The sequence below is a fragment of the Schistocerca serialis genome, chromosome 7, assembly GCF_023864345.2.
Source record: "Schistocerca serialis cubense isolate TAMUIC-IGC-003099 chromosome 7, iqSchSeri2.2, whole genome shotgun sequence".
NCBI lineage: Eukaryota > Metazoa > Arthropoda > Insecta > Orthoptera > Acrididae > Schistocerca > Schistocerca serialis.
The window spans coordinates 592176794-592202413 of NC_064644.1; the positions used below are offsets into that span (position 1 = coordinate 592176794).

The window sequence follows — 25620 nt, forward strand, 5'->3', positions numbered from 1 at the left end:
TTGGAAAATCTTACGGAAAAGGCTAAAGCAGAAGCCTTACCGTTTACAATTGCTACAAGCCCTGACACCTGATGACAAAGTCAAACACTTTGAATTTTAGGCCCGGTTGCAACAGCTCATGGAAGAGGATGCGTTCAGTGCGAAACTTGTTTTCAGTGATGAAGCAACATTTTTCCTTAGTGGTGAAGTGAACAGACACAATGTGCGAATCTGGGCGGTAGAGAATCCTCACGCATTCGTGCAGCAAATTCGCAATTCACCAAAAGTTAACGTATTTTGTGCAATCTCACGGTTTAAAGTTTATGGCCCCATTTTCTTCTGCGAAAAAAACGCTGCAGGACATATGTATCTGGACATGCTGGAAAATTGGCTCATGCCACAACTGGAGACCGACAGCACCGACTTCATCTTTCAACAGGATGGTGCTCCACCGCACTTCCATCATGATGTTCGGCATTTCTTAAACAGGAGATTGGAAAAGCGATGGATCGGTCGTGGTGGAGATCATGATCAGCAATTCATGTCATGGCCTCCACGCTCTCCCAACTTAACCCCATGTGATTTCTTTCTGTGAGGTTATGTGAAAGATTCAGTGTTTAAACCTCCTTTACCAAGAAACGTGCCAGAACTGTGAGCTCGCATCAATGATGCTTTCGAACTCATTGATGGGGACATGCTGCGCCGAGTGTGGGAGGAACTTGATTATTGGCTCGATGCCTGCCGAATCACTAAAGGGGCACATATCGAACATTTGTGAATGCCTAAAAAATCTTTTTGAGTTTTTGTATGTGTGGGCAAAGCATTGTGAAAATATCTCAAATAATAAAGTTATTGTAGAGCTGTGAAATCGCTTCAATCATTTGTAATAACCCTGTATGTAGAGAAGTAGGTGAAAGGTGTACCTAACAGTTGCAAATAAAACGTTTCTGGTTTTCACTGTGGTTTCCATTTCACGACCGATCGGAACTTACTTTCTGGACAACCCTCGTATTAAACTGATGGGTCAGTAACATTTACACTTGTCAGCACCTGCTTTCTTTGGAATTGGAACTAGCACATTCTTCTTCAAGTCTGAGGGTATTTCCCCTGTCTTATGTGTGTTGTATACCAGATGGACGTGTTTTGTCATGGCTAGCTCTCCCAAGACTATCGGTAGGTCCGACAGAATGTCGTCTATTCCCGCACCTTGTTTCGACTTGGATACTTCAGTGCTCTGTAAATTGCTGTCTCTGTATCATTTCGCAAATTGTTCTCGCAGTATCATTTCGCAAATTGTTCTCGCAGTTCATTTCTCCTCTCTCCCCTTCATCTACGTCATCTCTCATTTCTATGATATTGCCTGCAAACTCATCTCCTTTGTATAACTCCTCTATATACTCTTCCTCCCTGTCCACGCTCCAAAACAAACAAACAAAATCGCACCACGAAGAAGTTATCCGAATGGGACTGAAATCGGTAAGTGTGATGCTCATCTCCTTTGTATAACTCCTCTATATACTCTTCCTACCTGTCCACGCTCCAAAACAAACAAACAAAATCGCACCACGAAGAAGTTATCCGAATGGGACTGAAATCGGTACGTGTGATGTGCATGTACGGACAAACCAATGGTCAGAATTGCAGAAAAACTGGGTGATTTAGTCGAGAGAAACAGATTCACAATTTCAGCGAGTCAATAACGCGTTGCATCACCTCTGGCCCTTATGCAAACAGTTATTCATCTTGACATTGATTGACCGAGAGATATCGCGCTCAATTCTATCCAACCGGAGCTTTGGATCGTCAAAATCCCGGGATAACTGGAGGAACCTGCCTACAATGTTCCAAATGTGCTCAACTGGGGAGATATTCAGCGACCCTGCTAGCCAAGGATTTGACAAGCACGAAGACAAGCATTAGAAACACTGGCGGCGTGCGGGCTACAGATGGGCAAAGTCATTCATCCTAGGGAACTAGTTCACTGGTGGTGGCTCTTTTTTGGGAACCGTTCATTTTTACTCGTTCACCGCTCATTGTGCTTGGTACATGGATCTTATGAAAAATTGAAAATTAGTAGCACAGGTGACTGAAGATGGAAGGCGCCAAGAGGGGGCACTTGCCTCCTCCTGCAGTACAGAGCTTTTATTCATAACAGAATTCTCAGACACTTGCAGTTTTAGTGATTCCGCAAAACATCTCGTTTAGCCAACTGTAGCGTTATGTGGCTGATCGCAGTGAAATAATATAAGGTGGCGCACGAAAAACCGGCCCCGAGTACAAACTGGTCACCAATTACGCATGATTTGTTGACCGCTACGAGCAGAATAGGTAAACCTATAATAATCAGGCAGTGAAGAAATAACAAATAAGCTAATGCAAGCAAGTTAGAAACAATAGATGACGAGTGGTAAGCGACAATGAGCAGTCTAGTACTCGGGGCCGATGTTTCGTGCGCCACCCAGTGCCGCTGAAATAATATTGTAGGAGATATCACATTCTCTCTACAACATGTGACACCATACACTCGATTACGAAGCGCGGGCTTCATTCGGTTGTAAGTCTGTCTGCCTTCCATAACAATGAACATGCACTTTTACCTTGTATCAAAAGAGACGGAAAATGTCCACTCGTGCGTGCCGTGCCGACGTCCTTTGCATTGTAATTACAAAAAATCTTGCCTTTTTACAAGTATTTCTTCTGCTGTTTATCGAAACAGTGAAGTAAGCTGATAAGCCGTTTTGTTACCTGAGAAGATGTATGTATTACATACCCCGTAATTTTTATGTAATTTACGTAATTATAAAATACACTTTAATTTCCGGTCGTGGACGCTAAATAGAATACGAAAAAGAACCAAAAGTTCAGAGTTCAAAAATGATTTGAAACAGATCTAGAATGGGCGAGCGAAGCGAACGAAACGAACAACAACAACTAGAAAGAAAGATCCCTTATCATTTTGCTACAATATAGCAGGTCAGCAACTGCAATCCGTTAATTCCATAAATTATCTGGGAGTAGGCATTAGGAGTGATTTAAAATGGAATGATCATATAAAGTTGATCGACGGTAAAGCAGATGCCAGACTGAGATTCATTGGAAGAATCCTAAGGAAATGCGATCCGAAAACAAAGGAAGTAGGTTACAGTACACTCGTTCACCCACTGCTTGAATATTGCTCACCAGTGTGGGATCTTCAGTTGAGGACGCGGATAGGAGGGGCGTGGGGTCAGCACACCGCTCTCCCGATCGTTATGATGGTATTCTTGACCGAAGCTGCTACTATTCGGCCGAGTAGCACCTCAATTGGCATCACGAGGCTGAGTGCATCCCGAAAAATGGCAACAGCGCATGGCTTCTCGATGGTCACCCATCCAAGTGCCGGCCACGCCCAACAGCGCTTAACTTCGGTGATCTCACGGGAACCGGTGAATCCACTGAGGCAAGGCCGTTGCCTGTCAAACGTGAAGCAATGTGTTGTTGACTCGCTCAAATTGTGAAGCTGTTTCAGTTCAACAAATCGTCCAGTTTTTCTGAAATTGTAATCATTTGTTTGTCTCTACATGTACATCACGTCTATTGATTTTCATTTCCCATTCTGATAATTTCTTCATGACGCGTCGTTTTTTTATTTTTTTTATTTTTCTGAGTGCAGCAAATAGAAATTCTCTTGTAGTAATACTAATGAAGTTGGAAAACAGTTCTTGAAGATGACGCATAGCTATTCCTTTCGTTTTGCAGGATGTTTAGCTGACAAAATTGAAAGGAATATTGTGTGGCATAGTTGTAAAATTTTAGAGTAGTTTTTACAAACGCAATAGATCGTATCAGAAGCGAGTAACAGTATGTATGTTACCTATATTCTGTGAAAAATAGCACTATCTTGTACTGACTAAGTAATTTCTTGTATTTATGAGGTATGTAGTAAAATACATTTTGATGTGTGAATGTAAAAGTTCGAACCATTGTGTAAAGGAAGCGTTAGTTATTTTTATAAATTTCGATTGAAACCACTGGGGTTACGTTGATACGTGTCACCAAGCTAAATTTTCTATTTTGGGATCTAGGGTTCGTGTTGTTTGTAGTAGGCCTATCTGTAAAGACTTCTTGGATTCTTGCTACACTCAGAATTCCTTGTGGTTGTGAATTTACCACTAGTTCTAGTTTTATTCTCTGGCTTAGCGACAGTTGTTGTTGTTGTTGTGGTCCTCAGTCCTGAGACTGGTTTGATGCAGCTCTCCATGCTACTCTATCCTGTGCAAGCTTTTTCATCTCCCAGTACCTACTGCAACCTACATCCTTCTGAAGCTGCTTAGTGTATTCATCTCTTGGTCTCCCTCTACGATTTTTACCCTCCACGCTGCCCTCCAATGCTAAATTTCTGATCCCTTGATGCCTCAAAACATGTCCTACCAACCAATCCCTTCTTCTAGTCACGTTGTGCCACAAACTTCTCTTCTCCCCAATCCTATTCAATACCTCCTCATTAGTTACGTGATCTACCCACCTTATCTTCAGCATTTTTCTGTAGCACCACATTTCGAAAGCTTCTATTCTCTTCTTGTCCAAACTAGTTATCGTCCATGATTCACTTCCAAACATGGCTACACTCCATACAAATACTTTCAGAAACGACTTCCTGACACTTAAATCAATACTCGATGTTAACAAATTTCTCTTCTTCAGAAACGATTTCCTTGCCATTGCCAGTCTACATTTTATATCCTCTCTACTTCGACCATCATCAGTTATTTTACTCCCTAAATAGCAAAACTCCTTTACTACTTTGTGTCTCATTTCCTAATCTAATTCCCTCAGGATCACCCAATTTAATTTGCCTACATTCCATTATCCTCGTTTTGCTTTTGTTGATGTTCATCTTATATCCTCCTTTCAAGACACTGTCCATTCCGTTCAACTGCTTCCCTTTCATGCCTCTCGACTCTTATAACTGCCATCTGGTTTCTGTACAAATTGTAAATAACCGTTCGCTCCCTGTATTTTACCCCTGCCACCTTCAGAATTTGAAAGAGAGTATTCCAGTTAACATTGTCAAAAGCTTTCTCTAAGTCTACAAATGCTAGAAACGTAGGTTTGCCTTTTCTTAATCTTTCTTCTAAGATAAGTCGTAAGGTTAGTATTGTCTCACGTGTTCCAACATTTCTACGGAATCCAAACTGATCTTCCCCGATGTCGGCTTCTACCAGTTTTTCCATTCGTCTGTAAAGAATTCGCGTTAGTATTTTGCAGCTGTGACTTATTAAACTGGTAGTTCTGTAATTTTCACATCTGTCAACACCTGCTTTCTTTGGGATTGGAATTATTATATTCTTCTTGAAGTCTGAGGGTATATCGCCTGTCTCATACATCTTGCTCACCAGATGGTAGAGTTTTGTCATGACTGGATCTCCCAAGGCCATCAGTAGTTCTAATGGAATGTTGTCTACTCCCGGGGCCTTGTTTCGACTCAGGTCTTTCAGTGCTCTGTCAAACTCTTCACGCAGTATCATATCTCCCATTTCGTCTTCATCTACATCCTCTTCCATTTCCATCATTTGTCGTCAAGTACATGGCCCTTGTATAAACCCTCTATATACTCCTTCCACCTTTCTGCTTTCCCTTCTTTGCTTAGAACTGGGTTGCCATCTGAGCTCTTGATATTCATACAAGTGGTTCTCTTTTCTCCAAAGGTCTCTTTAATTTTCCTGTATGCAGTATCTATCTTACCCCTAGTGAGACAAGCCCTAAATCCTTACATTTGTCCTCTAGCCATCCCTGCTTAGCCATTTTGCACTTCCTGTCGATCTCATTTTTGAGACGTTTGTATTCCTTTTTGCCTCCTTCATTTACTGCATTTTTATATTTTCTCCTTTCATCAATTAAATTCAATATTTCTTCTGTTACCCAAGGATTTCTATTAGCCCTCATCTTTTTACCTACTTGATCGTCTGCTGCCTTCACTACTTCATCCCTCAGAGCTACCCATTCTTCTTCTACTGTATTTCCTTCTCCCATTCCTGTCAATTGTTCCCTTATGCTCTCCCTGAAACTCTGTACAACCTCTGGTTTAGTCAGTTTATCCAGGTCCCATCTCCTTAAATTCCCACCTTTTTGCAGTTTCTTCGGTTTCAATCTGCAGTTCATAACCAATAGATTGTGGTCAGAATCCACATCTGCCCCTGGAAATGTCTTACAATTTAAAACCTGGTTCCTAAATCTCTGTCTTACCATTATATAATCTATCTGATACCTTTTAGTATCTCCATGATTCTTCCAGGTATACAACCTTCTTTTATGATTCTTGAACCAAGTGTTAGCTATGATTAAGTTATGCTCTGTGCAAAATTCTACAAGGCGGCTTCCTCATTCATTTCTTCCCCCCAATCCATATTCACCTACTATGTTTCCTTCTCTCCCTTTTCCTACTGACGAATTCCAGTCACCCATGACTATTAAATTTTCGTCTCCCTTCACTACCTGAATAATTTCTTTTATCTCGTCATACATTTCATCAATTTCTTCATCATCTGCAGAGCTAGTTGGCATATAAACTTGTACTACTGTAGTAGGCATGGGCTTTGTGTCTATCTTGGCCACAATAATGCGTTCACTATGCTGTTTGTAGTAGCTAAACCGCACTCCTATTTTTTATTCATTATTAAACCTAATCCTGCATTACCCCTATTTGATTTTGTATTTATAACCCTGTAATCACCTGACCAAAAGTCTTGTTCCTCCTGCCACCGAACTTCACTGATTCCCACTATATCTATCTTTAACCTATCCATTTCCCTTTTTAAATTTTCTAACCTACCTGCCCGATTAAGGGATCTGACATTCCACGCTCCGATCCGTAGAACGCCAGTTTTCTTTCTCCTGATAACGACGTCCTTCTGAGTAGTCCCCACCCGGAGATCCGAATGGGGGACTATTTTACCTCCGGAATATTTTACCCAAGAGGACGCCATCATCATTTAATCATACAGTAAAGCTGCATGTCCTCGGGAAAAATTACGGCTGTAGTTTCCCCTTGCTTTCAGCCGTTCGCAGTACCAGCACAGCAAGGCCGATTTGGTTAATGTTACAAGACCAGATCAGTCAATCATCCAGACTGTTGCCCCTGCAACTACTGAAAAGGCTGCTGCCCCTCTTCAGGAACCACATGTTTGTCTGGCCTCTCAACAGATACCCCTCTGTTGTGGTTGCACCTACGGTATGGCCATCTGTATCGCTGAGGCACACAAGCCTCCCCACCAACGGCAAGGTCCATGGTTCATGGGGGGGCTTAGCGACTAGTCACATGTATTTTGTGCATTCCAGACATGACCAGTAGAACAGCTGTTTCTCTTTGTGGTTCGCCGGTTGGAGTGGCCGAGCGGTTCTAGGCGCTACAGCCTCGGGCATGGATGTGCGTGATGTCTTTAGGTTAGTTAGGTTTAAGTAGCTCTAAGTTCTAGGGGACTGATGACCTCAGCAGTTGAGTCCCATAGTGCTCACAGCCATTTGAACAATCTCTTTGTAGTTCGTGACTTTTTAGTTTCTATCTTTGCAAACAATAGTTCATTGTCTCTTAAATGCACTTATCCATCGGATCATCAGTTCCTCGAGTTTTTCCTCGGTATGTTGCATCCCTTTTACGCACTAACTGCTTTGTGTTTATACCAAATTTTCTGAAGAGTGCAATCTTAATAGCATGTTTCAGTGTCTTAGCTTTAACGCTACGTAACTTTTTTTACGTAAGATTTTATCCGATGACAGGCACCGTCAAATTTTTTCATCTTTTTCTAGCAATTTTCCTGGGTCACCACACATAAACGTTTCATTCTATGTCTCGTGTGATATTCCCATAATCAGTCTTCATCCATTTTTGTCGAGCACTAGGATCTATCATTAGTTTAGATTCGTTGAAGAAAACTTCATGGTTGAGCTGTTTAATTGCTGTGTTGATAATCACTGAAGGCCCGGCGATTAACATGAACTTGTTGCAGCTGGCAGCCTAGTAACAGTCGCCTCCTTCTACTTGGATATTACCTGCAAATGAGGATCTGTAAAACAAGCGTTTTTTCCTTGTTAAACGGTTGTTTTAAGTAACACATTAAATATTTTACTTGTATTAAATGGTTGTTTTAAGTAAAACATTACATATTATAAGAGGCGATCAAAATGTTTTCCGTCTGAGGGCGTTAACGTAGTGTTCATGCGGCTGCGATGTCGCTTATGCGACTGCGATAGCGGTAGAAGAGCACCGACATGTGCACAACGGATTAGTATCGCTTTCGTGTCTTCCTGACGTGTGTGCGGTAAATGCGGAAACATGAACTATGGCGACCTTATTACGAGATTAGTCCAAAGATGGACAGCGTGCTGTTATTCTTTCCGTGGCCATTGAAGGGCAAACACCGATAGACATCCATCGGAGAAGAAGAATGCATCTGGGGCAGCATGGCCATTTAATACCACCATTCTCGAGTGGTGTGCCAAGTTCGGAGCTCGTCGCGATTCGACACAAGACACCAGTCGATCTGAGAGACGTCCAGAAGTGGGGCCAACTAACGTGGGACACACTCCAGTATTCACCTTATACAGGGTGTGTAAATAAGGCTTCAAGGCTGGTCTCAGAACACAAAATTCATTGATTAATTTCATGCACCGGACTACAATTCCTCAAAATAGGTGCCTTGAGAATCCGCACACCGCTTCCAACGAGATTTCTACTGGTGGTAAGCTCCCTAGAAATCCTCAGCCGGAATGCTGTTCAAAACCCTCGTCGAAACCTTTTGGACTACTGCAACACTGTCAAACCGCTTCCCGTTCAGGCCTCTCTTCATCCGGGGGAACAAAAGAAGACACTTGGGACAAGGTCAGGGGTATACGGTGGCTGCGGCGGCGTTGCCTTATTAAACATGGTCAAAACTTCAGTGACAGCGAAGCAGGTGTGACCGGTCGCAATGTCATGGTGGAGCACCCAGTCGTCTTTCTTCTCCGGGCAGACTTGGCGGACTCGATCCCTCAAACAGTGGACCACTCCATTATAATACTGACCATTCTCTGGCAGGCACAAATTCTTTGTGTATCATTCCCTTTGCGTCAAAGAAAGCAATGAGCATGCTTTTCACACGTGATTTGCTCATGCGGTCTTTCTTCAGCTTTAGTGATGCGGAGGTGTTCCACTCCAAGCTTTGCCTCTTCGACTTTGGATCGTTTTCGAAGAGCCAGGTCTCATCACCAGTGACCACTTTGTCCAAAAAATCAGGTTCGGTTTGTAAATATTCAAGCACGTCCTGTGAAAGAGACAGACTCCGCTCCTTCTGTTCATCCGAGAGGACTTTAGGGACAAGTTTCCTGCACACTTTTATCATAATTAGATCTTCTGTCACTAGCTGAAACACAGTTTGGTGATTCAAACCCACTTCGTCTGCACTCATTGTGAGGCTGAGACGTCGGTAACTGTTTAAAACTTGACGCACTTTGGCCAGATTTTCGTCGGTTCTGCTCGTTGAAGCCTTCCAGAGCGTCCATTGTCCTCCAAGTCTTCGCGGCCATCTTTGAACCTCCTGTGCCACATGAAAACCATGGCACGTAACATGGCGTATTCTATATAGGCCTCTTGAATCATTTCGAACGTTTCCGTACCGGTCTTGTTCAGTTTCACACAAAATTTGATCGAACACCTCTGCTCCAAGAGGCACTGCATTTTGGACGTTCCGATTTCTCGACGACGTTTGTAAAAAACAGACACTCCCTGCAATCGCGATCTTTTCACTTCAGCGTTTCGCCGGCGAATGCCAGTGTTTGGCTTCCTTAGCCAACACAACCCAGCACCTGGCGCACGTGGTGAGACCGGTCTACGAGCATCGCTACTCACGAAGAAATCTGTCTTGAAACTTTATTTACACAGTAGTCCTGGCCTATCCCTATGCGATTGTCACGGTCCATTAAAAATGGCCTTGAAAGGTCGACGATTACAGTCGGAGGTGCATGTGCAGCAGGTGGCTCCGAACTTTCACGGAGCAGTACACAATGTTTTGCTAAACGGGTATCTTTAGCCTGCGGCGCCGATAGGAAGATTACCTTAATGCTCACGACGATTCTGCCTGCTGGGTATACCGATTCTGGACAAGCGGCCTTCGAACGCAAAAATATTTGGTCGCCCCTTACAAATAAGAATCAATGTACGTTTGTCTAATGCTACTAATAACGTAGCATCTGTCTATAGTAAACGCTATGAAACGTAATTTTTCTTTTTCTTTTGTTTACACAGTGTGAAGTTCGGGCTGTACGAAGTGGACTTCGACGACCCAGACTTGCCAAGGACACCAAAGGCATCCGCTAGCGTAATGGGCGACATTTTCAGGACCAAACAGCTACCTACCGACTTCTTGCAATCTTTTGTGTAAATCTCTGTGAAATTGTAATAGTTCCACGTGCTCTTGTAGTACGCCAGAACCCCATTATGAACTTCGCTTTTGTTGTTTCTGCCACCCGTGTAAAAATGTCAGAGCTGAAGTGTGACTTAATAGGTTATCATACTGTACTCGTAGGTATCATTTTATTCGTTGATTGCTTCCTATACTCCTGCAATAACATATTTCCTTTGTTGTTAATCTGGTCTCGTCTCTCGTAAAAAAGACTCTTACTACCGTTTTATTAGCCGGCTGTCAACGTAATCAGAATGGTGGACTCTTCCTGAATCTCAGATTCTTAATATGCGATACTGAACACATACAGTGTACTAAATTAGTACCGAACACTAGCTTGGTAACGATAACAGCACTTAGTACAGAATAAAATATTTTCCTGGGAGTTACCAGCATGTCCTTAAATACTGAGTCAGTTCAGATGTCTCAGTAACAATTGAAACAACTCTCATGACGGGTGAGATACGAATGGTAATGAGTTCACACATTACGTCATGCTTGTTAACTGAAAGTTTCAACTCAGTTGACGATAGTAAGTTTGCCGTTGTAGATAAAACCACGCGTTGTACACGTTTTATTAAAGCAAAATAAAATATTTGTTTCAGCATAAAGCTTTGTAGTTTGGCAAATTAAGTGAACTGAACATCAAGTTTTTGATTCTGAAAAAAGAATCCGGCAGAGCGAAACGAGCAAAATTTATGAAGATTCATCAAAAGTTAACTGTGGACTCAAAAGCAAGAAGGTTATCAAGAAATGTAGATCTCAAACAACACATTAAAGTGTTAATTTGTACGGCGCCTGTTAAAAAGAGAGAACTGTATCCAACACGAGAATGTGACTAAACCGAAGCATGAACTACCCAACGATATAATCTATCAGCATTTTACAGATGTTCTGGTATGGCTAGATTAATAAACAACATCTGTAGCCTACCAATCGCAAGTTCCTATCCATATGTATGAAAATAAAAGATTAAATCACGGATACAATTACTCACACATGGACTGACAACACCACACCATCTGAAAACAATTTGATAAGAACTCGGCAGGCGCCACTTCGCTGTTCGGTTCGCCCTAACATACAGCTGTGACTCCTCATAGATATCGTTCTGAGATAGTAAAAATTAATAATCCACAGTAACATGAAGCACAAGATAGTCATTCATCATTACTTAATAAAAAGCATGAGATAGGAGTATTAGTCCGACCAAAGTGAAGCAACTGGAAAAATTCAAATAAATTACGGTTTTATTAGAGTAATTACTACAACAAAAATCGCATAAATTAGTACAACACATAGCATATAGTACACTTAATACAATTATATTTCGCTCGTCTCAAGAATCGGCAATATTAACAAAATAAAGTAATATTTTCCATCTGTTTGGTGAATGAAAACTGCCTATCGCGGGTTCATTATGGACGTCAAAGTAATCAATGCTGAATATTAAGTTCATCACACAACCTAATCAGTCACATTGCCACCAGATACGAGGGTGAGTCAAATGTTAAATATTTTTTAAATGTTATTTATTGTGCAGAAGTGGTTCAAAGGTCTATCACTTTTCAACATAATCTCTCCCACGCTCAATGCGAGTCCTCCAGCGCTTACAAAGTGCATAAATTCCTTTAGAAAAAAATTCTTTTGGTAGTCCGCGCAACCACTTATGCACCGCGTGGCATACCTCTTCATCAGAACGAAACTTCTTTCTTCCCACTGCGTCTTTGAGTGATCCAAGGTCTGGTGAGTATGGTGGATGAGGAAGACACTCAAAATGCAGTTCTGTGATTGTTGCAACTGTTGTACGGGCAGTGTGGGGCCTTGCATTGTCATGTTGCAAAAGGACACCTGCTGACTGCAATCCACGTCGATTTGATTTGATTGCAGCCCGCAGATGATTTCTTAGGAGATGCACTGGTGGCAGTGGTCCCTCTAGGTATGTAATGCTCCAAAATGACGCCTTTTTCGTCCCAAAAGAGAGTCAGCATAACCTTCCCTGCTGATGGTTCTGTTCGAAACTTCTTTGGTTTTGGTGATGAGGAATGGCGCCATTCCTTGCTCGCTCTCTTCGTTTCCGGTTAGTGGAAGTGTACCCAGGTTTCGTTACCAGTAACGATTCTTGCAAGGAAGCCATCACATTCTCGTTCAAAGCGCCGAAGAAGTTCTTCACAAGCATCAACACGTCATTCTCTTATTTCAGGAGTCAGCTACCGTGGCACCCATCTTACAGACACATTGTGAAACTAGAGCACATCATGCACAATGTGGTGTGCCGACCCATGACTAATCTGTAAACATGCTGCAATGTCGCTCAGTGTCACTCGGCGGTTTTCCTTCACTGAGGCTTCAACTGCTGCAGTGTTCTGTGGAGTCACAATTCGTTGTGCCTGACCTGGACGAGGAGCATCTTCCACTGAAGTAACACGATTTGCGAACTTCCTACTCCATTCGTAGTCTTGCTGCTGTGACAAACATGCATCACAGTACTGAAACTTCATTCGTCGATGAATTTCAATAGGTTTCACACCAGCACTACGCAAAAACCGAGTAACAGAACGCTGTTCTTCTCTGGTACAAGCCGCAAGTGGGGTGGCCATCTTTATACTGATACTGCGACGGTATGTGTGCATCTGCACAATTCTGCCACTTACAGGCCATTCTGCACGCTGTTTGCAGCACGCTTATCAACTTACAGGATAACGGCGTGAAATATCGATTTGTTATTACAAATTTAAGGTTTTCATTTGACTCACTCTCGTACATTCGAAGACGCTAGAAAAGGAAGCGGTAACACCTTACTTCGAACGCTTCGCAAAGTACATAGGGAGAATCAATTCAGAAAACATACGTTGCTCTCTCAATACTAATACTGGAGCCACCTTCTGTACCAATACTACTCTAAGGTGACTCATGTCATGGGACAGCGATATGCACATATACAGATGGCGGTAGCGTCACGTGCTCAAGGTACAAAAGGGTCGTCCATTGCCGGAACTGTCATTTGTACGCAGTTGATTCATGTGAAAAGGTTACCGACGTGATTATGGACACACGACGGCATTAACAGACGCTGAACGCGAAATGATCGTTGGAGCTAGGTGCATGACACATTCAGTTTCGGAAATCGTTAGGAAATTCAGTATTCCACGATCGACAGTGTCAAGAATGTGCCGAGAATACCACATTTCGGTATTACCTCTCACCACGGACAATGCAATGGCCGACGGCCTTCACTTAACGACCGAGAGCAGCGGCGTTTGCGTAGATTTGTCAGAGACAACAGACTAGCAACACTGCGTGAAATAAATGTGGGACGTACGACGAATGTAACCGTTAGGACAGCGATACAAAATTTGGCGTTAATGGGCTGTGGCAGCAGACGACCGACGCGAGTGCCTTTGCTAACAGCACGAGATCGCCTGCAGCGCCTCTCCTAGGCCGGTGATCGTATCAGTTGGACCACAGACCCGATTTCAGTTATTAAGATCTGATGGTAGGGTTAGAGTGTGGCGTAGACCGCACGAAACCATGGATGCAATTTGTCAATAAGGCGTTGTGTATGATGGCGGTGACTCCATAACAGTGTGGGCTGTGCTTACGTGGAATGGGCACGGTCTTCTGGATGTTCGGGTACTTGAAGGCGATCTGCAAGCATTCCTGGACTTCATGTTCCCAAACAACGATGGAATGACAATGCGCCAAATCACTGCCCCACAATATCTGACTACTGGTTCAAAGAAATTCTGGACAAATCGATCGAACGATTTGGCCACTCAGATCTCCCGACTTGAGCCCCGTTGAGCATTTATAGGACATCATCGAGAGGTTAGCTCGTGCACAAATAACTTTACCGGCAGTGCTTTCGCAGTTATGGTCGACCAGAGAAGCAAGTATTTCTGCAGGGGACTTCCAACGACTTCCTACGAGGAGCTGCTGCACTACGCCGGCCTTAAGGACACGATATTGGCAGGTATTGTGTGACTTTCTTCACCTCAGTGTAATTACAATCCCAAAGAAAGCAGGTGTTGATAGATGCGAAAATTACTGAACTTCAGTTTAATAAGTCACAACTGCAGAATACTAACGCGAGTTCTTTACAGACGAATGGAAAAACTGGTGGAAGCCGACCTCGGGGAAGATCCGTTTGGATTCCGTAGAAATGTTGGAACACGTGAAGCAATACTGACCCTACGACTTATCATAGAAAATAGATTAAGGGGCTCCGGAAAGGCTCAAAAATCATGAAAAGTTCAATTTTTACTTTTTTGCGCTTTCTGAATCTACAGACTATTACCTTTTAATAGATATATAATTTATTCAATTCCGAAGACTACAACTATTTTTAAATTTTTTTTGAAATGTGTTCTACATGGGCGTGACCCACTGTGGCGCTGTTAAACTGCTGTCAAATGGTGTTATTATTAACGTCCGTGTTCATCAGGTACATTTTAGTGATGTGAGATAAAGTATGTGTTGTGGCTAACCTATGATGGTTCAATATATATCGCTGGTGTGATTGTCGATTGTTTCATGTTTATTTACTCTGTCGTTATCTCGAAAATATTTGTAATTAATTCTGTTTCTTGAGTCTCTGTTTTGTTGAAGTATAATAATGAGTAAAAATAAAGTTATTAGAAATCCTCTGAAGGCTTTTAAGAATAGGAGAAATGTTGGAAAGCCAAAGGTATGTGTTATTACTGTAAACAATAAAGACGATAACCAAGTGAGTGAACCTAACCTCTCAAGTACACCTGCCCATAACAGTCAAAGTGGGAAAGAAAATACTTCACAGAAGAAGCTTGGTTCAATGAGTGAAAACTATGAATGTTTTATGGGCGAATCGGATGTAAATGAAATATTTGATATGTCGGTTCTCAAAGGAATTTTTTCAAACTGTGTAAGATGTATTCATTGTAGTGAAGTTGGTCTGGAACTCTCCATAATAAAGCATGTAGGACTTGCTAGTGAAATACGACTGAAATATGATAAGTGTTCATACATGACCACCTTTTGGAACAGTGTTGCAGTAACTGCAACTGAAGAAAATGGTAGCAAAATCTACGAACACAACATGAGATTTGTTTATTCCTTGCGTTCAGTTGGTAAGGGTGCTACTGCAGGTGCAATTTTCTGTGGCATCATGAATATTCCAAATCCCCCAACCAAGTTTACGACCTATAATAAATTAATAGGGTCTAAAGTAGAAGATGTCTGTATAGAATCTATGAAGAACGCTGTGGAAGAGGCAGTAATGGAAAATAATGGTAACAGAGATATGACTGCAGCGTTCGATGGTACCTGGCATAAACGGGGACACACATCTCTTCATGGTGTAGTATCTGCCACCACTATGTATACAGGGAAAGTTTTAGATGTAGCAGTAATATCAAAGTATTGTAGATGTTCACAAAAAAGGTACACATGAAAATAATTGCAAAGCTAACTATAGTGGCAGTAGTGGAGGAATGGAAGTGGCTGGTGTTGCCAGTATATTCCAGCGTTCTGAGGCGTGTGATGAAGTGCGATATGTTAATTACATTGGTGACGGTGATTCTAAAAGTTTCAAACATGTTCAAGGACTGAAGCCCTATGGTGATGATGTTGTAGTGCAGAAATTTGAGTGTATTGGACACGTACAGAAGCGTATGGGAACAAGACTTCGGCGACTGAAAGCTTCGTACAAGAAACAAAAACTCAGTGATGGTAAAGTGTTGGATGGGAAGGGAAGTTAACTGACAGTGTAATTGACAAAATACAGAACTATTATGGAATGGCTATTAGGCAAAATACACAAAGTGTCGACGAAATGAAGAAGGCTGTTTGGGCTCTTTTTTTTCATACTTCTTCAACCGATGAAAATCCCCAACATAGCTTGTGTCCCAAAGAAGAAGACAGTTGGTGTAAATATAACAAAGGATTGCTAACTGGTGAAGTGTACACTCATAAGCATAGTCTGCCTCATGCAATAATGGAGGTGATAAAACCTATTTTCAGAGACTTAGCAGCACCTGAACTGTTGAAAAAGTGTATTCACGGAAAAACTCAAAACCCCAATGAAAGTGTAAATAGTGTTATATGGTCGAGAATCCCCAAGACTGTATTTGTTGGAATAGAAACACTTCACTTTGGTGTGTATGATGCTGTTGCGACTTTCAATGATGGCAACATTATAAGGTGCAAGGTATTTAGAAATATGGGAATAAAGATAGGTTCTAACATGGTACGAGCGATGCTTTCTTTAGACAAGGAACGCCTTCGGGCTGCAGACAGGGCTGTAAAGTCTAGAAATACAAGCAAGAGTAAACAGGAGGAGGAACAAGAGGAAGCTGGAGGAGGAGTTTGCAGAGGATGAAGATAATCCATCCTATGGACCTGGAATGTACTAAAAAGTTAATCCAATCTTTGTCCCTCGATTCCCTAAACTTTTATTTTCTCATACTAATTACATGTTTTCTAAGGATCTTCCAAACATATTTGTTTCAAACTTTCAGTAAATGTTACACAGTACCTTCTGCATAATTTAACACAGCCTTTTTCCAAAAAACTGTATATTTTTGAATATATAAATAAAAAATTGCAAAAAAATGTTGTGAATTTTCATTACTATTGAAAAAAAAAATCATCTTTAATAACTGAACAAATATTTTGTAAAATCCCTGTGTTAAGTTGTAGCCCATATTCCAATAAATAATCTGTAAAAAGTTCAACTTCCTACCTCAAATACTTTGTGAGGAAAGATGTAATTTATAAGCGTTATTTTAACATTGCAAGTATAGGGCGTTCCGGAGCCCCTTAAGGAAAGACAAACCTACGTTTCTAGCATTTGTAGACTTAGAGAAAGCTTTTGACAATGTTGACTGGAATACTCTCTTTCAAATTCTGAAGGTGGCAGGGGTAAAATACACGCAGCGAAAGGCTGTTTACAATTTGTACAGAAACCAGATGGCAGTTATAAGAGTCGAAGGATATGAAAGGGAAGCAGTGGTTGGGAAGGGAGTGAGACAGGGTTGTAGCCCCTCCCCGATGCTATTCAATATCTATATTGAGCAAGCACTAAAGGAAACAAAAGAAAAGTTCGGAGTAGGTATTAAAATCCACGGAGAAGAAATAAAAACTAATGGAATGTAGTCGAATTAAGTCGGGTGATGCTGAGGGAATTAGATTAGGAAATGAGACACTTATAGTAGTAAAGGAGTTATACTATTTGGGGAGCAAAATAACTGATGATGGTCGAAGTAGAGAGGATATAAAATGTAGACTGCCAATGGCTAGGAAAGCGTTTCTGAAGAAGAGAAATTTGTTAACATCGAGTATAGATTTAAGTGTCAGGAAGTCGTTTCTGAAAGTGTTTGTATGGAGTGTAGCCATGTATGGAAGTGAAACGTGGACGATAAATAATTTAGACAAAAAGAGAATAGAAGCTTTCGAAATGTGGTGCTACAGAAGAATGCTGAAAATTAGATGGGTAGATCACATAACTAACGAGAAGGTATTGAATAGAATTGGGGAGAAGAGGAGTTTGTAGCACAACTTGACTAGAGGAAGGGATCGGTTGGTAGGACATGTTCTGAGGCATCAAGGGATCACCAACTTAGTACTGGAGGGCAGCGTGGAGGGTAAAAATCGTAGAGGGAGACCAAGAGATGAGTACACTAAGCAGATTCAAAAGGATGTAGGCTGCAGTAGGTACTGGGAGATGAAGAAACTTGCACAGGATAGAGTAGCATGGAGAGCTGTATCAAACCAGTCTCAGGACTGAAGACCACAACAACAACAACAATGTAATATCATGCACTCCTTCCCTTCAACCGAGTGGCAACAGAAGTATCAGGCGACAGCTTTTCCGATACAGGAAACTGTCAACCAGCCTCTTCCGGCTCAGCACTGGCTCCTTGCATCAACTGACAATAACATGTACCTCAAACACAAAACGGCTGGGCACCGCCTGCGCTTAACAGCATGTGCTGCGCTAAATGGTAGGGTCCACAGAGGACTGCACACATCTGACAGTGGGCTGGCCGCCACGTTCAACTCCATCCATACAACTGACTCTTCACAAAAGCCGCATAGCAACTGCCCTCTTTCTTTCCTTCAAACACAACGCACTTACGTGACACCACTGCGCCCTAGGGGTTCCTCACTCCAAAGATCCGTAGTGGAACGTAAATACTTCCGAAGTAGCAGGCGGATATCGTAAGGGACCAGCAAACTGTAGGAAGACATACCAAAGAACTCTCCCGTAATGGACATGTAAAAATTGGAATGAAAGGTGGATCAGACAACAGAAATAAGAAAAGGAGCTAGAATCACCTACGGAAAGAGACTGGTTTTTATCAGTGAACTCATTCTGTGTCGGTAAGAATGGGAACTACAGTAGGGAGAATAACACTGGTCAACACTCATTTAGCCCGCATCTCGTGGTCGTGCGGTAGCGTTCTCGCTTCCCACGCCCGGGTTCCCGGGTTCGATTCCCGGCGGGGTCAGGGATTTTCTCTGCTTCGTGATGGCTGGGTGTTGTGTGCTGTCCTTAGGTTAGTTAGGTTTAAGTAGTTCTAAGTTCTAGGGGACTGATGACCATAGCTGTTAAGTCCCATAGTGCTCAGAGCCATTTTGAACCAACACTCATTTTCTTGCCAAGGATATTTGAGTGGCTTTAGGATGGGTTAGTGGTGCTGAGGACGAATATAGCAACCATTTATGCAGTTTGGCTCCAGTGTTTGAGATAATGCATGATTTATTCAAAAAATTAGAAAAAATTGCTAATACTGAACTCGAGCGCTACAAACTACAATGAAAAAAGAAAATAATCTTTATAAATAGCTTCTATGAAAACCTGATAGGCATTTGTCCACGTATAAAACATAATTGAAAAGTTTCTCTATAAGTATATCATTTTCCGTCCATGACGAACCGCTTCCTGCACGCTTTCCTTTTATAGGTCTCTTCAGAACAGTCACGTTGCAGATTCCAGCAATAATCTGCCATCATATGCCTGTCCCATCTTCCTTTATATCTTTATTCCTTTCATATCTTGATGGAACCGCTCTCCTTGTTCCTCACTGAAATCACCTAGATTACGAGGAAATCGATCCAAGTGGCTGTGAAGAAAGTGCAATTTTATGCTCATGTTAGCTCCTAAGTTTTGAAAGTTAGTGAGCATGTTTTTGACCAGTTCCTCGTAATTGGGAGCTTTATGATTGCCCAAAAAACATTTTACAACAGCGATAAAACTGTTCCAGGCCGATGCTTCAGTGACAGTCATGACACTTGTAAAATTGGTATCGTTGATGAGCCTGCGAATTTGAGGACCATCAAATATTCCTGCCTTAAGTTTTTCACTACTGAGTCCAGGGAACGTATTGCAGATGTATGTGAAGCAATTACCATTTCTGTCTAAAGCTTTGGTGAATTGCTTCATTAGTCCTAACTTAATATGTAATGGTGGAAGAACAATCTTGTCCCTACTAACCAGAGGTTCATTAATGATGTTTGCTTCACCAACAGCCATATGTTCCCTTGGAGGCCATGTTTTCTGCTTCCAGTGTTCGTGTTTTGCCCTACTATCCCACATGCAGATAAAACATGGGTGCTTTGTGTATCCACTTTGTTGTCCAAGCAAGAAGTTCACCATTTTCAAATCAACACAAATCAACCACTGGTGCTGCATATACTGAATTTTCTGCAGAACCATCTTGATGTTAGCATATGCTTCACAAAGTTTTGTTGATGCGTAACGATTGCCATTATGTAGGAGAACACATTTTAAACTTCTAGTGGAACTGTCTATGAAGAGACGCCAGTCCTCTGGTCTATATTCCGGCAGCCCCAATTCAAGTAAAAGTCCAGGTATATTGCTGCAATACACTATAACCTCTTCTTGGTTGAAGTATGGAAGAAGGTTTTCTTCTCTCGTCCGGTAAGCTGTTATTTTAACACTTGGATGAAGACAGTTCTTTTCCTTAAGCCTGGATGCTAAGAGTTCTGATGCTTGCTTTGAAAGATTGAGTTCTCGTATCAAGTCACTGAGCTCCTTCTGGTCGAACTGCTGGGGTTGTGACTCACGTCCTTCGTATTCCGAACCACTACTTGTACATTCATCGCCGTGCACATCGTCATCTGATGATGTTAGCGTGGGTAATGTTGTGAAGGTTGGTACAGGAACATCGTTGCTGTGCACCACCGGTCTTCTTGCTGACTCCAAATCGGGATATTCCCACTTTCGTTTTTTGAACCTATTAAAACCTTTCACATTAACAATGCAAAAATAGCAATCATCTGTATGGTGCTTCTGCTCTCGCCATACCATAGGCACTCCGAAGTTTAAGCTTTTCCTTTTTCGTTTTGTCCACTGCCGTAAGCACTCCACACAGCATTTACAAACTTTATGGGGTGCCCACGCCTTGTCTTGATCTCCAAGTTTAATTCCGAAATATGCCAGATACGCTTCCTTCACAAAAGGAGTGATATTCTTCCTGTTCTTTTGAAGAACGTATTCACCACAAATGTAGCAGAACTCATCTGGATGGTTCACGCAAAGACGGCGTGAAGAACTCATGTTTTCCTAAAACAAAATTGCACAAATACTACATATTATGCAGAACTTTCTTGTATTTGCATGTCAATCACATCCAACAAACATCATTAATTGTTTTGTGTGAAATGAATACTCACCTCTTATTTGCTACGTCACGATGAAAAGGTTCTATCTCCTTGAAGCTGCACTGCACATGTGTGTGACTTTCGACCATCGCCATTTTTCTTGTTTACACTGAACGCTACCTATCGGCTGTTGCGGGGATTACCTCGGCCAACAAATGAATGTCGAGTACTGCCGAATTCAAATCTGCACAACCCTCAATATCTTCAACACACGCACCACACAACAGGACTGAACACATGCTGACAGTGTGATGTTTGCATGATGTAATCCTCAACCACACAGATGCACTCCCTGAGCGCAATTGTTTAATAAAGATAGTACAATATCACTAATTAAAAAACAGGTAGCAAATACATTACACCATATATGGACCCTGCAGTCGATATTATCCACATGAAACTCTCATTTCCACAAATAACCTATATCTCAAAAACCAGAGCCAATTTGGAAAAAGTACAAATATACTCGGAATGAGTATCATAACAATATCCCATTTTCGTTCAAACTTCCCTGGCAATGAAAAAAAAAATTTTATTTTGTAGAGCTGTGTAATTAGTAGTAATAGATGATATAAAGATAAGGTTTTGATGATGACATAGCTTTGCTGGCTGAAGATATGAATATTGCTAGTACCAGTTTGGATGCACTGAAGAATAGCCGTGGACAATGTGCTATGAAGATAAATCTTAAAAACGCTAAGATGATGGTGTCTGCCAAGGCGAAAGAATTAAATATGAAAGATATGGTAAAAGAAGAATCAAGATTTAATCGTTTGATGGCAGAATAAGTAGCAATTAGTAATGCATAGAAAATGTGTAGACGAGAGCAGCTATAGATAAATACATTTCGCATAATGAACATTTTCTGAGTGTTCTTCATAAGCAACAGTATGCAACAACACAAGACAAAGGTAACTGAAATTAGAATTCTTCGGCGCTGGAATTCGAGCACTGCGAGAATGACAAGAGCACATTTAGACGATTTCGGAATTTGGGTCAGAGGAGACAGAGAAGGTGAAATTGACAGACATAAGAGGGTATATGGACATATTAAAAGAGGGATTATTAGCAGCCAGTTGCAGATCATAAAAAGGATTGGAAAAAATGGTTGGGTCATCCAGAATGAAGTGTAAATGGACAAAGCGACTGTGGTGTGCGTACTGTAAGACCTTCGCTACACACACCGTCTGATTATTTGACTTGTCGCTCTAGCGAAGTAGGCGAGTGTCTGCAATATGTCTCGTGTTTATCTTCTACCGTTAGGTCAGACGATAGAAATGCCACTTGCACGCTTAGAGTAGCAGATTGACGGTGACCAACTTTAAACAGAACTTGATTAATTTTCACACACATTTATTAAAATAATAACAAGCATAAAAATGACTTAACTTGGTTCTGGATGCTATTTACAGTTGACATTCTGAAGTTCCTTTGGTCTTGGTATGTTAATCTTATTCTCACATATCTCTGATACTTGACAAAGTGTCTATTCATTTATCTTCATGGCTATGTACAGGAATGTGATAATCTAATTAGGCGCAGACTTAAACTTGACTACAGACTAATGAAGACTAATGCAGACTATTGCAGACTGACTAATCGGAGGTCTGTACACCCTTTATAATACCTCGTGCATTCAGGTATCACTGCGCGAGTGTGACCCGCGAGGAGAAAAGGTTCTACGTTAGCAGCAATCTCATTGGCTGCATTAAATATTAATATGCGGATCGGCGGAAGCAGAATTTGGTCCGTCTCTAAGACAGCGCCATCTCATGGTGCGGAGACGGACGAGCGCTGCGCCTGCGCTGTTGTGCTTAGCAGGGCGCGCTCTAGTGGGAAAGTTGTGTACGTGCTGACTACGTAGAACTATGTACATAACAGCGACGTAGAAAATACTACCTAATGGATAACATCAGCCTACAGTCTTTACACTGCGAAACTAAAAGGATGGCTAAGAGAGGAATGAAGAACGTCGAGTTTCCAGAAAAACAAAACCTCGCCTCTAGGAGTTAGCACGGGGTTATGATGATGATTTAGTAAAATGAATGATATGAATGCTAAAAGTATGTCTTATTTGAATAGTGGATTAGGCACTGTCTTTGAAGACTAAAAGAGCTTTAATAAGTAATATGCATAAGTTAAACTAGGCAGAAATGTGTGCGTTCTATTTTCAGAGACGAGTGCCTTTGGTGGAAGAGATGAACAAAAAGGGTAACCATGTCAAGTCTGGGCACCGTAACGGCGACTTCAGATTCTGTGAGACGTTTTACTCAGGGTACAATTCTAGTAGAAGAACTACGTGTATCTTTTCGTATATCAACTGTTAATCTGTATCACCATGGCCCCATATCTTTCACTGCTGACTGATGCAGCACGGGAATTCCCTAAGAAACGCAGTTAAACATACAAGCCAAGATATTCATCTGCTTCGACCATTGATAAGGGGAGGACGGGAATGAGGGTGGGAAGGGAGAGGCAGTCTGTGGTAGTTCTTCCTAAAAGTTAACATATTAAAAAATGAAGACTGAAGATTTTTCATTCTTATCAAAACGTTAAATGAGGTCCAGAATAAAAGACTTTATCCTTACTATATTTCGAGCATTTACAATCATATACCGTTGAGTAAGCTTTAATCAGTTCATTACTTCAGTTGGCCTGACATTCCAACTGTTTCTGCAGAAATCTTTATGTAAAGAGCTTTACGGCTCGTAAGGGAAAGACTATTGGACATAGTGAACAAAGGTACTTGGTATATTTAGAGGTATTTTGCAGGCTACCGTGACCAAACCGAATGCTAACTTTGTGTTCTCTTCAGGTGGACGGAAGGGCGTTTCCCTAAAAGCGAGATATGTCAAATACTGAATGTTTCAAATTGTAGTGGTCCTTCATACTGTTACTCCATTAAATGCTTATCTCGATGACCACGTCTATATTACACATATGATAGCCTTTCGTTATCTTCGACTTGCGTTATCTGTACACTTAACGAGTCAATCCTGCGAGAACTTAAATACTTCACCTTGTTTACAATAACAACAAAACTAATGATAAAATCAGTTAAACGGATACAAGATCAGTTAAACTGAATGAATTTTTCATGACTTTTGGACAGTAGATTAAAATACTCGAGAGGTACAGAAGTCAAGTATTCTTATGTCAAAATGTCGACAAAGAAAGTCATCTCTGTTTCACACGCATAAATAATAAAATGGTTCGATTACACCAGAGGAAGACGTTACAACACGTCACCGCCAATTTTTAGCTTTTGTTAGTTACATGTTCCCAGTGAATGATTTTAATGATCATCGACTAAATTTATTTTTAAATATAGTTGCATGTTTAACATTTAAATATGAGATTACGTCACACAAAAGAATATTTATGTGAATATAAAAAATCTATATAATGTTTTTGATCTAAATTACCTGCAAGTATCTGAAAAAAAATTCAGAGTTGGAATAGAATTAGTTATCAAGGAAGAAGATATTGTAGCTTATTTCTAGATCTAGCAATGCTGTCTATTAGTTGCTTTACACCATTGGTTAGTGTATGAAGATTTTTCTGAATTGAAGTCTATTTTGTTACAAAGTATGAAATTGATTTTTCCAACTCGTACTGTAAATATTGGTGTCATTATTGTGTACTTAAGACAAATTTAATTACTGAAAGTACATACAAACTGATGTATTGCTAGAGAAGGCCGAAATACACGCGTTAAACTCACGCAGGCTGGCGTGAGGTCTGAAACAGGATACGGAATGAATGCTATAAAGAAAAGTACGTAGCTGCTGGAATACTTAACTTTAATCCATCATTTGTATACCTCGTTCTTGACGGTACGTTATAAAGAATATAAACTGTTAATGGCGCCTTGCTAGGTCGTAGCCATTGACTCAACTGAAGGCTATTCTAACTATATTCTCGGCAAATGAGAAAGGCTTCGTCAGTGTAGTCGCTAGCAAAGTCGTCTGTACAACTGGGGCGAGTGCTAGTCAGTCTCTCGAGACCTGCCGTGTGGTGGCGCTCGGTCTGCGATCACTGACAGTGGCGACACGCGGGTCCGACATGTACTAATGGACCGCGGCCGATTTAAAGCTACCACCTAGCAAGTGTGGTGTCTGGCGGTGACACCACACAAACAATACATAGCTCCTCAACCAAGGATTTTCCGGCCGAATGAGTTTTTCTTGGGACGCACTTTTTTCTTGTTTGAGTCATCAGTCTTCTGGCTGGTTTGACGCGGTGCGCCACGAATTCCTTTCCTGTGCCAGCTTCATCTCAGAGTAGCACTTGCAAACTACGTCCTCAACTATTTGCTCTACGTATTCCAAACTCTTGTCTTCCTCTATAGTTTTTGCCCTTTACAGCTCCCTCTACTACCATGGAAGTTATTCGCTGATGAAGTAACAGATGTCCTATTATCCTGTCCTTTCTCTTTGTCAGTGTTTCCACATATTCTTTTCCTCTCCGATGCTGCGCAGAACAGCCTCATTCATTTTCAACACTCCTCTGTAGCACGACATCTCAAATGCTTGGATTCTATTCTGTTCCGGTTTTCCCACAG

The 25620-nt window shown here is 41.4% G+C and overlaps 1 protein-coding gene and 1 pseudogene across 1 annotated transcript in view; one reads left to right on the plus strand and one right to left on the minus strand.

Moving 5' to 3' along the window:
- Window positions 1–25620, plus strand: part of LOC126413269 (myrosinase 1-like) — a 328262-nt gene that overhangs the window by 157169 nt on the left and 145473 nt on the right. Inside the window, exon 11 of the mRNA XM_050083171.1 lies at window positions 10238–10310. Coding sequence (XP_049939128.1) covers window positions 10238–10310 — 73 coding nt within the window. The remainder of the gene's footprint in view (window positions 1–10237; window positions 10311–25620) is intronic.
- LOC126413379 (5S ribosomal RNA) lies at window positions 3316–3432 on the minus strand (annotated as a pseudogene).